Source organism: Neodiprion fabricii, chromosome 3 (genome assembly GCF_021155785.1).
Source record: "Neodiprion fabricii isolate iyNeoFabr1 chromosome 3, iyNeoFabr1.1, whole genome shotgun sequence".
NCBI classification, from domain to species: domain Eukaryota; kingdom Metazoa; phylum Arthropoda; class Insecta; order Hymenoptera; family Diprionidae; genus Neodiprion; species Neodiprion fabricii.
The window spans coordinates 7,869,517-7,883,212 of NC_060241.1; the positions used below are offsets into that span (position 1 = coordinate 7,869,517).

The 13,696-nt window shown below is 33.8% G+C and overlaps 3 protein-coding genes across 6 annotated transcripts; 1 reads left to right on the forward strand and 2 right to left on the reverse strand.

Moving 5' to 3' along the window:
• Nucleotides 1-598: 598 nt before the first annotated feature.
• On the reverse strand, nucleotides 599-7,056 carry LOC124177776 (sodium-dependent phosphate transport protein 1, chloroplastic-like). Of its 4 annotated transcripts, none has more exons than XM_046560569.1 (10): nucleotides 6,988-7,056; nucleotides 6,331-6,674; nucleotides 6,023-6,236; nucleotides 5,289-5,448; nucleotides 4,953-5,065; nucleotides 4,687-4,818; nucleotides 4,264-4,471; nucleotides 4,024-4,168; nucleotides 3,755-3,869; nucleotides 599-3,487 (listed from the first exon to the last, which is right to left on the reverse strand). In XM_046560569.1, exons 2-10 carry the CDS (start codon nucleotides 6,348-6,350, stop codon nucleotides 3,332-3,334), a joined length of 1,263 nt encoding a protein of 420 aa, XP_046416525.1. In that variant the 5' UTR covers nucleotides 6,351-6,674; nucleotides 6,988-7,056; the 3' UTR covers nucleotides 599-3,331. The 4 variants fall into 4 exon arrangements, with proteins under 4 accessions (XP_046416525.1, XP_046416526.1, XP_046416527.1 ...); XM_046560570.1 differs by having other exon boundaries at nucleotides 6,905-7,022; XM_046560571.1 differs by having other exon boundaries at nucleotides 6,338-7,022.
• A 124-nt stretch (nucleotides 7,057-7,180) lies between these two features.
• Nucleotides 7,181-9,153, forward strand: LOC124177777 (NFU1 iron-sulfur cluster scaffold homolog, mitochondrial-like). The gene is made up of 4 exons (XM_046560573.1): nucleotides 7,181-7,399; nucleotides 7,663-8,081; nucleotides 8,177-8,280; nucleotides 8,377-9,153. The coding sequence occupies exons 1-4, from the start codon at nucleotides 7,329-7,331 to the stop codon at nucleotides 8,599-8,601; spliced, it is 819 nt and encodes a 272-aa protein (XP_046416529.1). The 5' UTR covers nucleotides 7,181-7,328; the 3' UTR covers nucleotides 8,602-9,153.
• A 539-nt stretch (nucleotides 9,154-9,692) lies between these two features.
• LOC124178705 (guanine nucleotide-binding protein subunit beta-like protein) lies at nucleotides 9,693-12,407 on the reverse strand. Its single transcript, XM_046562263.1, has 5 exons — nucleotides 12,199-12,407; nucleotides 11,576-11,784; nucleotides 10,936-11,142; nucleotides 10,280-10,390; nucleotides 9,693-10,056 (listed from the first exon to the last, which is right to left on the reverse strand). The coding sequence occupies exons 1-5, from the start codon at nucleotides 12,305-12,307 to the stop codon at nucleotides 9,739-9,741; spliced, it is 954 nt and encodes a 317-aa protein (XP_046418219.1). The 5' UTR covers nucleotides 12,308-12,407; the 3' UTR covers nucleotides 9,693-9,738.
• Nucleotides 12,408-13,696: the final 1,289 nt, after the last annotated feature.

Here is a 13,696-nt window from a genome sequence, read left to right on the forward strand (position 1 = left end):
TTACAGGCGATTTTGCCAAGTTTGGTAAATGGACTACCAAATTTGTCAAATGGCAGAGCTCGCTAGATGAGAAAAAAATTTTTCTGTACTCCGATACGAATCTATTTACCTCTTTCAATTAAATATGGATGAAAATAAATAAGCATACCACTTTTAATTAACGTAAATTTGATTTGATTGAACAATTTCAATCACTCAAAACCTTCACTAGCAACTGCGTAACAATAAAGTATATTGTACAAATTATAGCAGCATTTTGTGAGCGCATACAAAATATCCGAATCTCTTTTAACCAGCAGTTACTATAAAAATAATTTTTGATGGCTTAAAATGAATAAAACATGAAATTGCCGTTAATGATGGTAAATTTTTTTTTTGAATTTCACTATAATGTACATGATAAGTAATAAACTTTGGCTTCCATTGAAACTTGTTATGGAGCAGTGAATATATGTCTCTTTTTTTATTTACTTATCCTGGACGACCTTTTCGTTAGGAACAAAATAATAATCTATGCAAAACACAATTCTTCGTGTCAAAAAAAAAAACCATGCGAATACTTACAAACTGAATAATAGATATTTTTTCACAATATACGTTGATCGAAGTATATATCTTTAGTTAATGCAATATAAGTATACAATTTGAGATGGTGCCGAAGAAAATCTGACTAGGGACGGTATAATGCATGAGTCACCGATTCGATCCACCTTTTGCACACGTGTAGGTCATGACCAGCAGTATAATAGGTGCAAGTACTAAGACATGCTCCTTAACCCTTTCCGAGAAATAATAATGAAATTAATTGTCAATTAATTAACAATTATAATAGAAAATTAAAATTCATCATCAAAATTTCGCTCCGTTCATGTACATTCTACATTAACGAAAAGCTACCGACCACGTGGCGCGATGGAAAGAGCCCTGATTTGTAACTGAAGTAGAGCTCTACGTAGAATACAGATGAATGCACTGAAATTTTGATTACTAATTTTAATCTTCTATTTTGATTATTAATTAATTGACAATTAATTTAATTATTATTTCTCGGAAACGGTTAAGATGCGTGCCTTCCTACTTGCACCTGTTATACTCCTGGTCAGGACCTAAATGTGTACTAAAGATAGATCGAATTGGTGACCCATGCATCATAGCATCCCCTTATGAGTGTACATTGCCCAAAAATATCTAATGTTATAAGATTAAATGGTAATCATAATTTATATACAGTATAGTTGTTTACATAATATACAAGTCCCATGTCAGTCCCTTTTGGTATGTATTTGCTAATTAGTGAACTGGGCTAAAATCTACGCCAATTAAATAACACTTTACACAAGAAAATTTACAAAATACTGACTATAAAAACTTATATTATTGATATTATTAGTACTATTATAATTACTACTATCATTATTCTTACTTTCTGAAAGTCTATTTTTGTACTATAAAAAGTTTTTAAAGTCCGAATAATCTCCTACACTATGCATAAGATCACATACTATGATTTGCTTAGGCTCACAGTACAGAGACAGTGAAAAACGTAAAAAAGAAAGTTTAAGCCACAAAACCTGTCACAATTGTCATTTTTTGTTTATTTTTTTTTTTTTTTTTTTATCGCTAATGGAGGTTCATTTCAGTCCCTTGACAACTGAAAATTTAGAAAAAGTGTAAGCCAGTTTGATTCAAATACACGGCGAAAGTGTGTTAGTTAAGATGAAATATGAAGGTAAAGATGAAATAATTTCGTTTGTGAGTTAATCAATGAAAACAAGATAATGCATTCGCAAATGCTAGTCAACGAAGACATCCGAAGTTTTGAAACACATTGTGAGACTTGCAAAGTGCGTAACCACCAAAAAAATTGTAGATGTTTTAGTAAGTATTTTGAGAGTATTACACAGAATATACCGTTAACGGTTACGGAGCGTTTTTATTAAACCCAGTAGATAAAGCCACGAATAAGATCAGGAGCAAATCATTACATTTGCAGATTGCATGGTGACGAAGGCTGTTTTGGTAAATGCTTTCAGTTTCAATAATACTGCTGTGTAATCATCGAATTGTGTTACTTACATACATACATTGGGCATTCCGTGAAAGCTTGACTAGGTTTTAACTTCAGCAGTTTTGATTAACGCAATTGAAACTTTTTCGTTTGATAATAGAACTTTTAAACTTTATTTTTTAATTTACCATTTTAGAGTAATGATACTCAATTTTTTTTTATTTCCACCATTTTGGCAATTTTTGAACAAAACAAAACAACAAAATCTGATGTTTTGAACCAACTATATTATGATTGGACCCATGATGGAATCTCTTTTTTCTATTATTCTCAAGACACTGATAATGTTTAAGCTACAAAAATACATGTTTTACAAATATTAAAAAAATTCTGTGTTTCAGTCAAACTCTATGGTAAGTATGTTAAAATCACGTAGAAGTAAAAGATAATTGTTATACTATTTGTCATCGAATTTACAAAAATTGTATTAATAGTCAATTTCACCTTCCATTCAATTTAAATATCTGGAGACATCCTTGTAATATAAAAGTATCCATCTTTGGTGATTTGGAAATGACGCAGTTGCCTTAGGCGACATAAAAATAAAAAATATTTTGAGCGTTGTGAAAAAAAGTTGAAATTGAGAAAAATTTGAATGTTCATAATTTAAAAACAGTTGCATATGAGAATCCAAAAATTTTATTTTAGAAATGCTACAATCATCTAAAAAAAATTTAACCACATTACAAATGGAGAGGTCAAAATTTGGTCGAATTGGCATGGAATGATGTCCCGTAAAGAATGGTGTTAATATAAACAATGAAAGGCATGAAAAGCAAACAATCGGACGAAAGCTTCAAGCACGGAAAAAGACTATAAAAGAAGATTCTCTAAAATATTAGATAACGTTTGTGAAGTAATATAGGCCAGCCGCAGCAGTGCTTATAAAATGAATTTTTTTGCACTTAAACCCATTTCTTTGCATATCGATTGAAAATCTTAATATATGTATTTACGTAAAGTATATATGCTTTTATTCAGAATAATAATTGAAAAAAATAGTAATAACATTCGTGTACGTATGGAAATAATTGGTAATAATCGTACGAATTCTCATCTCAAGTCATAAATTTATGTAATTTTGATCTAAGATTAAATCTATACATACCTTGGTATGCCTGAAGGTGATAAAATACTTCGATTTTATACAATAATATTTACGTTTTTGCAACACCCTTGGTTTATCGTCACTCATTTGTATTGTTTATCGTCATACCTCGTATCACGTTCATCACATTTTCCCACATACAACGATCCAAGTACTCATAACACTTGGAGCGCAGAACTATGTGTGTGATAGATTATCGCACCAGTAAAATTCACTGCAGCTGCCAGAACGAAGACTGGCATCCATCGACCCTGCGAGGCTGTCACTAATTCGGCAGTCAGTGGACCACAGAGAATTCCAGGTATGGTAGCCTGCAATAAATAAATAAGTTAATATTTCCATTCTATAATTGATTTTTTGTTTATATTCAATACAAAGTCCTGGTAGTTGGTAATAATTATCTTTGTTGGTGAACAAAAGTTTTGGATCTAAATACTTTCTTACATGTGCAAGGATGAATCACTGTATTTTTATTTGCCAAATGAATAATCGATGAGTGCCTACTGTACGTATTAAATATGATAATTATTCATTGTACATTATTATGAAGAAAAAAAAGTAAATTATTTTTTACTTACTATTGTGTTTGATATAGCAAAAGTTATGCCAGCATGATTAGGAGCTACATCAGCGTGATTGCTGAGATGACCTGCCGAATTGCAGGCGCAAAGTCCCATCGAAATTGACACAAATCTGTATAAAGTGCGCAAGTTTAAAATCATACATTGTTAGAAATACGAAATATGAAAGCAAGTATAGGAAAAAGTGAAAGATTCATTGTTCCATTCAATGGATTTAAAAAAATTTCAATACATCTTGATATAATATCGGTTTAATTCAAGCTTACATCACAGCTGCAAGTAAGTTGTCAACGGCGCAAAAGGCGAGCAAAAATGCCCCTGGACCGATTAAGCCGATGCTAGTCATCAATCTCCTTACAGATAAGACTGACCACCTTTTTTGAATCAAATTATCCGCACTGTGACCAGCGACTACAAAATGAAAAGTATATTATTGGATTATCAGATTGTTAGATTTTAATTCAAAAATAGAATTTTCATTGCAACGTATCTAATAAATGGCTTACCAATACCGACAAGCGAGTTTACAATGTACGGCAAAGCTGTTAAACTGATGCTTTCCTTGTAGGCAGATAAATTTCGTGCCAAATAAGTCGGTAACCATTGCATGATTATGTAGTTGCTCCAATTCATTGCAAAATGAGCTATATACAATGCCCAAAGAGGCCAGTGAGTTATCAGTTCTGTCCAGTGCATATTTCGATTTTGAGCCACCTGAGTATTTGAAAAAATATTAGAACGTATTTAGCTAGTTTTAAAGTGGTAGCATATTTCCTTCGTAACACAGTGTACCTTACTTATTGTCAATGATACTTCGAAATTTTGCCAGCTTCAGGGTTTTAACTGAGTATAATCCGAAATGTAAATTGCCCAGATAAAACAATTAACGAGCTACAATTAAGAGTTATTTGAAATAAAGATCTGCATACTTTGGGTAAAAACAATGGTATTTCATCTTGAGTGTTTGACTCTCTATAAAGTAACATCCACAATAAAGTCCAAAGGATTCCGAGGCTCCCAAACAAGTAAAATCCGTTTGGCCAGGACATGTGCGGACAAATCTATAAAAATTAGCAGGCAAAGTTTAATCAATTTTATATAATAATTTTATAACAAACAATTTAAATAATCTTTAAATTTGACGACGATTTAATTGTTTTCAGTTAAAGATTGGAGTTATCATATTCTGACTTACAACCGACGCTACTACTTGGCCAACGGATCCCGCAGCTACAAGATACCCAAATGCACGCGATCTCTCCTCAACTGGTACATTATGAGCAAACAGGTGAAATATAACTGGAAGACCTGAAAAATAATTCCAACAGCCAAGAAATAAGTAATAATTGTCATGTGTGGAGAACTTCATTTTCCATTATATTTTGATTTGCATTTTTACATATTGTCAAATTTTTTCTTCTTGGTTGTAAAAATACTTTCGATTGGAATATTTTAATGCTTTCTGTTGTGTTATTAATTTTACCGCTTACTTTTATACTAAATGGCAATAAGTAGAGCACAGTCAACGTACCTAAACCTTCTCCGAGTCCAAGAATAACTCGACATATGATGAGCATGGGTATCGAATGGGCCAATAGAGGTGTGATGACCGTGCTAATTGACCATAGCAAAACTGCCGACATCAAAACAGTTTTACAACCAAATCGATTAGCCGTACTTGCTCCGATAACCTAAAAACATCACAAGCTACATCATGTTTATTACATATACACAAAACGAACTTGATCAAAATTGTTTTTTGTACCCACTTAATTATATGACATTGCATATCGGGAGTTATTTCAAGAAAGTAATATTTCTCCGAGAAACGTAATTTAATATTTTTGAGTGCTTCTGCAGCTGTATAAGGAATCCGAAAAATATGCTTGGGGTGTTTTTTCAATTATTGAAAAAAGATGTAACGTTAGGTATATGAATTTTACAATATTCGTACTAATTGTTCGACATATCATATAAAGATCAAACTTTGTACCATAATTATAAAATGCTCTAGCCTAAGTTGTTTTTTTTCTGGAAATCTCACCACTTGAAACATTGCTGATACTAGGTAGAAGTTTCAATAGCAATAGAAATTCCTTGAATTTGTAAAGTGACTAGGATAATTTAAAGACCATTCAAAGAAGACACATGAAGCGCTTGAGTATCTATTATGAACAGGATTTTGAGAATAATTTTATCGCAGCATTAAGGATTGCTGTGGCTCGATAGAGTGGAAATAATAAGAGAGAAATCGTCAAGATTTACCTGGCTTGTAAAATAGCCAAATGCAAACGCCGACAAGATCCAGCCTTGCCAATGAAGATTCCATCTGTACTGGTCGGTCATAGGAACGATGGCAATCGGCATGATTACCCTGTCAGCTGCATTGATGAAATTTGCAGCAGAACATAATGCAACGATTCTGGAAGTCCTGGGGAGCATAGATAGCCGCGGCATGTTGTATGATTCTCGTTGATCACTGTGTGAAGTGTTTGTTTTCAGAGTAAGACATTGTGGGTACTTTTAGGTTAGAACCTTTTATTTGTTATTATTTTCAGTAAAGATAATTTAACCTCAAACCTTTGCGTTGCATTCAGCGATATTTCATTTTCATATATATCATAAAAAGAAACATTGCGGGTAGCTGGAGTTGGCCACGCGAGTAAAATACGATTTTGTCAAATGATGAATGAGAGATGAATAAAAAAGAATGAGAATAACCGGTTGTGCGTAGAAAAAATGTTAACACTCCTTATCGTCGTCGAAAAATATTGAAAAGACGTCAAGTATAACTGTTAATAATTCATTATCATGTTGACACCGTTGACACGTTTGATGGACGTGTAACGTAATATAAATCCTGGATCCAATTGACGTGTCAATTGGATTTCAAACCACATAACGCACAGTAAAGTATCTGCAAAAATTCATCAATGATATAATTCGTTGTACAAATGTTATATTATTCGCAGTCAATGTTCGGAAAACGAATAGTAAATTGGCCTTATGCCGGCTTTTTTGAAAGTAAAAAGTTTCGTTGTGAGTCAGATAGACACTGGAAAAATAAGTCAGGGTCGTCATCACTGTCGTCATTGATTTTAACCGTGATCTAATTTTCTTCTTTTTTTTTATTAAGATCACAATTACCACATAATTCCACCAAATGGGACAAACAAAATTCGTTATTCCATCGTTTTTAATCAGATGCTCCTTTAATTTCAAATACCCACCGTTGACTGTAACAGCGGACATTTTGCTTTGTTTGAATCCTTCTGACGAAGATGATCAAAGACAATGTTGTCCTCTGTAATGAGAATCTAAAATTGTCGGACCTTGTTTCACGTCAAAGCTTTTCGCCGAAGGAATAATTTTTTGCCGTATATTTGGGAAACACTTTTTAAATCTCCATGAATTTGGACCGCAAAGATCAATCCACCTGGCGAATAATCATTTGATCCAACGGAACTAACGTATCATATCGCTTTGTTACGGTGGTCTTAAAAAATTACAGATGATTTTGACAGTACGACATTGCAATACGCAAAAGTAAAGAATAACTCTGAGGAATAAAATGTTCGCAAAAACAACAGTTCTCAGTCGTTCGATAAACTGTGGGTCAATTTTTGCACGACAAAGTTTACGGTATGAATTACAAATTGTTATTTACTGATGAAATTAACGTGTGTTTATAACCTAATCTAACGTACGGTAACCGTGAGATATTCCTGTACAATTTGGTACTCTACGAAACGTTGAGCAACTTTAGATTTTCCTTTCTCTCTTTCCTTATAATTCGCAATATTTTGTGTAATTTTTTTTGTAAACTGTCGTATCCACTAGACATGGAGTCAAATTTTCTAATACGTGTATGGAACGCCCTTCAAAAATATCTCCTTTTATGGCAGGACTATCAACAATGCTAAGCGTCTTCACAACTGTAGCAAATCTTACATGCAAAGGCCTTTCCTTTGGCAGTCGACCACCAGATTCAACGAATTGCATAAACGCAATATGTTTATACAAACTCAAGACACGCCAAATCCCAATAGTTTGAAGTTTCTACCTGGAGTTGCCGTCCTCGAACCAGGACAAACAATGGATTTTCCTACAGGATCAGATGCATATTGTTCGCCATTGGCAAAGATGCTTTTCAGAATTGAAGGAGTGAAGTCGATATTTTTTGGGTCTGATTTTATCACTGTAACTAAAGTTGACGAAGACGTCGATTGGAAGCTCATAAAGCCAGAAGTATTTGCTACTATAATGGATTTTTTTGCTAGCGGATTGCCTGTTCTTACTGAAGCACAGCCATCGCTAGATACAAGTAAATGAATTGGACAATTTCATGTGATCTTTTATAACAATTACTCTCCATTGTTTTCTATTCCTAATTGTAATTCATTGACGTTTCTGAATTAGAGATTCAGGATGATGACGATGAAACTGTTCAAATGATAAAAGAACTTCTTGACACAAGAATCAGGCCCACAGTCCAAGAAGATGGAGGAGACATTGTGTACATGGTACGTAAATGAAGTGTTGGATATAAAACATTTCTTTCTACTTCAACCATCAACTGTTTTCAATTTGAAGTTACAAAATACTTTTTATTGCCACAGGGTTTCGTAGATGGGATAGTAAAGCTAAAAATGCAAGGTTCTTGTACCAGCTGCCCCAGTTCCGTAGTGACATTGAAAAACGGTGTGCAAAATATGATGCAATTTTATATTCCTGAAGTTCAGGGTGTTGAACAAGTCGAAGATGAATCAGATCGAGCAGCGAAGGAAGAATTTGAGAAATTAGAGACAAAGATTCAGACAAGCAAGACCAGTAACGAACACTAGAGCAAAAGATCTTGAAATTACTTCTATTGATTTTTAGAATGAATAGCATCTTGTAATATACTTAATACTGATATTCATATCTAAATGTAACAGCTATTTGTAAATAGAATAGTTTTTATTCGTTGAAATATGTTGTGATAATGGGGAAGTTTCGTTAAATGTTTTTATTTCATATTTCAGTAGTTGAGGGACAAATAATGCTGGTATATTTTTTTGTTCTTCATTTAAAACAAAGTTTAAGCAGATACAACAGGTTGAAGGAGTTACTGTGTGATGTTATCAATGCTAAAGTATATTTGTAATTTAATATTAGCAATTATCATTTTTACGGAAATCAGGGAATATCACCAGATTACGTTTATAATACCTTCATGCAAGCAGGAAATTTTTTTCATAAAACCTCTACTTACTCGCATAGAAACTCTAGTGACCAGTTCAATTGTTGTTTTATTTCTTCAATGCTCTGTAAACAGCAGACAATAGTAGATTAGACCGAGGTATGAATTTATGTAGTTTAATATTTGTTGAAATTCATTAAAAGACTGAAACGAGTTATTTCGTTTAATTCATCTCTATGCCTGACGATATTTGTCTTATCTAATCTTAACACATAAAAATCTGGTAAATACTTGCCAAACTATCGGAGTGTTTTGTCCTGACTAAAGATGACACAGGACGACAAATTTTTAGGAAATAAATTGAATGAAAAAATTTCAGTCAAAATTTCACAAGTCTTAAATCGTCCAGCTTATTACCTCTACATTTTGTTCAAATTCAATTCGAATTGAAAAAAAAATTACTTACCTTCAAGTAAAGACAAGGAGGAGGGTTATAATGATAGTTCAGTTAGAAGTATAAACGCAATGATATCGATGAAAACGACAATGTATAGGACCACTAACTACCATAATTTAAAGATATGTCACTTCACAAAATCATTTCTAATTCAAATTTAAGAATATTAATATTTTCAAACTTTTCAATTACGGAAATAAAATTTCACTGGCAATTCCAGGTTTTCCAGGTGTGTGACCATCCTGTAATGGGCATTGGCGACTAGGCTTGGAATTAATCAAATAAATAAAATTTGATAAAATTTCTCAGCTCCTTTATTCAGTATAGTATAGTACAAAGCATTTATCGACTGGACACAGACACCTGCCAAACGCGAATGGTGTTGTCCGAGTAACCGGCAAACAGCGTTTGTCCGTCCGTGGACCAAGCCAAAGAAAGACACTGAGCGGGCTCAGCCTTGCTGGTGGCAGACACAACTTCGGGTTTCAGTTCCTCGACCATTTCCTTGCTTTCAAGATCCCAGATCTTGATCGATGGCCCGAATGCGGCACAGAGCCAATAACGGTTCGGGCTGAAGCATAAGGCGGTGATGATGTCGTTGTGGTCCAGCGTATGCAAGTGCTTTCCATCATTCAAATCCCACAGCATTGCTTTGCAATCCTATGAGAAAGGTAAGCAAATAAGAGTATTAGTGATAATCCCGGAAGTAGTGAAAGTCAGTAAGAGATTGGTTCATATTTAGTCAGTCCCATATCCGTAAACACTCATGGATATCATGAATTTAGTTGTTTGCATCATATTTTATTGGTAAAAATGGATTAAAAAAGAAAAGATGTAGTGTAGAATGAATAATCAAATATAAGTAAATATTATAAATTTTTACCTTGCCACCGGAAGCACAGAGGGAACCATCTGGAGAGACAGTTACTGTGTTAAGGTACCCAGTGTGCCCATTATGGTTGATCTTTAGACGACAGTTCGTCAAGTTCCAGACCTGTGTATGATAACAAGGGAAATATTGTAAGGGAAAATTGCATAACAATTTATTAAATGTTTTACTTTGGAACAATTAATCAGTCCCATATCCGCTAACACTCACAGAATTCATGTTTTTCAAAGATTTACATCATTTAGAATATCTTAAATTTTCTATAATTTGTAAGTACAAGATAAAAATGCTTTGACCAAAATATTATCAAACTTTTCCAACAATGAAAATCACTAAAAATTGTTCAAATTATTTGCAAACCATGTCTATGAATTTTTAAAAAAATGCCTTATTATCGTCGATAATTTTACATTACTCTGATCAATATTTTGGTCTGTGGATGCATTGAAAGTTCTCAATTACATGCAAAAATAATATACGACATAATGTACTTGAATTGCAAAGTTCACAAGACATGACTGGAAAGAAAATAATAGTTAGAGCCTTTGCTGTACTTTGAATGAAGCAATTGAATTTCATATTATCAAATTAAAAATTGCAAACAGAAATATTTTTGCTGCAGAAAAGTCGTAGTTGGAATTCATAGTTACCTTAACAACGCGATCCCATCCAGCAGAAACAATGATGGGATTGGAGTGGTTAGGAGAGAATCGAACGCAGCTGACCCAATCACTGTGACCATCATCCTGAATGGTGTATTTACATTCGGCAAGTGTGTTCCACAACTTGATAGTCTTGTCTCGAGATCCAGAAACAATTTGCCGATTGTCTACAGAGAATGCGACGCTGAGGACATCCTGTTGAATGAAGTAAGATTCCAATATTTAGTTCCAAATGAAGTATGAAAGAACCGATTGAAAATTTCGTTCAGAATCAATGTACATACAGTTTGCGGTACACAAAATTCTACACAATAGATATGATGGAAAATAATAAAAAAAAATCTTTCTAAAATCCACTTTTTTCCAAGTCGCATCAGAATCGACAATTTCAAAATTACAACTAGTACTCACAGCGCAGAGATATAGCTACATCATCCCACCTCTTCTAAATACCAAAGAATGAAAAAAAATATATACAAAAAAGCTTCAGTATATTCCTGTTTCTCGAAGATTCTTCGGCCATAGCATAAGTAATAAAAAAAAAATATGAAAAAAAAAGCTTCAGTGGTTTGTACATTTTTCACAATATTTGTTCCCCCTCTCGAGATGGATTTGGGTTTAGTCACACCTTGGTATGGTCTTCAAACCTCCTGGTTGTGCGACCCGCAGCCAAATCCCAAAGACGCAGAGTCTTGTCCCATGATCCAGACAAAGCGTAGTTACCGTCAGATGAAAGCACGACATCACTGATAAAATGCGAGTGACCATAAAGACGCTTTTGTGGTATACCATAATTGGCATCATCACGTGTTAACTTCCATACGATCAAAGTTTTGTCTGTGAAATTGATGTCATACAATTTTATTTGAAATATACTTCCACTGGACCTATGTTAAAGTGGCAAACTTTCTAAGGACAAGTTATATTTGGATGTCCACACATGATAATCATCTAAACATACACCAGGCATGAAAAGTAGCAATTTAATCATACACATACGGACTGAACAACATCAAAAGGTGGAACTCCAACAAATAAAGACATACGAAGACACTTTTCAGGAGCCAATAATCTTAAGTAGCAGGTATTTATTTGTGTTGCATTAAATAAACTGTAAAATTGATTTGTAAGCAAAGATAATAATAGAAGAGAGGTGGGAATGTCGCACGATTAACACGTTGTTTTTGCAGCGTGACGATCTCAGATGTTAGAATATTGTCGGAATGATACATTATGGCAGTCAAGACTTACCGCGTGAAGACGACAGAATCATATCAGGATATTTCGGGTTGGTTGCGATTTGGGTAACCCATCCATTGTGGCCCCGAAGGGTCCCTCTGAGTTGCAAAGTTTCCGACATTTTACCGTACTTTCAACGTTCCTTGATGAACGGATCACTTGGATTCGATATCACTGACCGCCTCCAACGCGGCGTTGAACAGAAAAGGCAAACAGGATATACGAGCAGCAAAGCCACGCGGCATCCACAAGTTAGCGGGAAGGGAGTGTGTGGAGGGGGAAATTAAGCCGCCCTTTCACGAAACTCATTGTCTAGCTATTACGTGTTTCCATTGTCTAGCTATATTTACATACAAGATGATCAAATATCTCAACTCTTTCTGTACCAAAATAAAATCAGTTTATTCACGAGTTTACACTGAAATCTTCCACATGGGATGTTAATTTTTATGTTCCCCCATGTTGCGGTAATCAATATATCTGCAGCCGAAAATTCTTGAAAATATTCACTACCGCATGATGAGATTTACAACTTGGTCGTTCGAATAACAGTTCTGATGGTTATTTATCGAATAGGTATTTACAGCCTCTGTAAACTGGTTGATAAACCCACGTATTGCTTCTATAATACCTGGCGGATAAAATATTTGTGGTTTTCAGAATTTTTTACGGTATCTGTAACTAATCGCCTTGCCACTAATTCGAAATAATTACTGCAGAAAAAAAGAAAACCGCCTAGTACACGAGAGAAAAATAAAACGTACAGGTTCGTTTTGACGTTAACCAATCAGAGTTTTACAAGAAAACCGATTACTATTATTTTGAAAATTCATCAATCAATTTAGTTTGTTGCCATTTCTTTCAGATTGGATTGTAACGGAATCTTAATTTTACCCGTCATGTGATATACAAATTCTATAGGCCAATCCATTTCTATTCCATTTTACGTGCAAATTGAAATTTACCTCAAATGAAGATGATTACCAAGATTAGCGCTTTTATAATTTTCTATTGGTTTCTTTCTTTTTTCAAACCTCGTCAATCCATGAAGAAAGATTCCAAACATTTGCACAGGTTCAATTCAATTCGGATTGATTTCCTCAATAGGCAATACGTTTTTTTAAAAATTTCGGATTGGTAGACATCAATATGAATCTGTTTTAATACCTTTCAATATTTTTTCATTTATTGGATAATCGCTTGTAGAAACTTCGGAACAGATATTTTTATTCTCTATGATAACGTATGTTCTGTTGAACTATCTATCCAACTTTGATTACAATCGCCATAAAATTCAGATTTTTTTTAATTGCTCGTGAAGTAGTCAAAGAATGCCAATGATTTCTGGACGAACGGAATCAACTGATGAAGAGTTATAAGAAAAAATAATGAAAAAAATGTACCGCAATGTAGGCATTCCATAGATCCTCGATCCTACATATCCAATTCTGCAATTCAATATGACTGTATAATTTTTAATTCTTAGAGTTGTTCATGTTAAATAAATGAG

Coding starts and splice junctions, on each gene's coding strand:
- LOC124177776 (XM_046560569.1), bottom strand. CDS start 6,350: ATGCAACGCAAAGGTTTGAG. Junction 5,066..5,288: donor TGGACTCGGAGAAGGTTTAG/GTACGTTGACTG, acceptor ATTATTTTTCAG/GTCTTCCAGTTATATTTCAC. Junction 4,819..4,952: donor GCCAAGTAGTAGCGTCGGTT/GTAAGTCAGAAT, acceptor TAATTTTTATAG/ATTTGTCCGCACATGTCCTG.
- LOC124178705 (XM_046562263.1), bottom strand. CDS start 12,307: ATGTCGGAAACTTTGCAACTCAGAGGGACCCTTCGGGGCCACAATGGA. Junction 11,143..11,575: donor GGTTTGAAGACCATACCAAG/GTGTGACTAAAC, acceptor TTCATTCAACAG/GATGTCCTCAGCGTCGCATT. Junction 10,391..10,935: donor GATGGGATCGCGTTGTTAAG/GTAACTATGAAT, acceptor TATCATACACAG/GTCTGGAACTTGACGAACTG.
- LOC124177777 (XM_046560573.1), top strand. CDS start 7,329: ATGTTCGCAAAAACAACAGTTCTCAGTCGTTCGATAAACTGTGGGTCA. Junction 7,400..7,662: donor TTTGCACGACAAAGTTTACG/GTATGAATTACA, acceptor CTTTTATGGCAG/GACTATCAACAATGCTAAGC. Junction 8,281..8,376: donor GAGGAGACATTGTGTACATG/GTACGTAAATGA, acceptor TTATTGCCACAG/GGTTTCGTAGATGGGATAGT.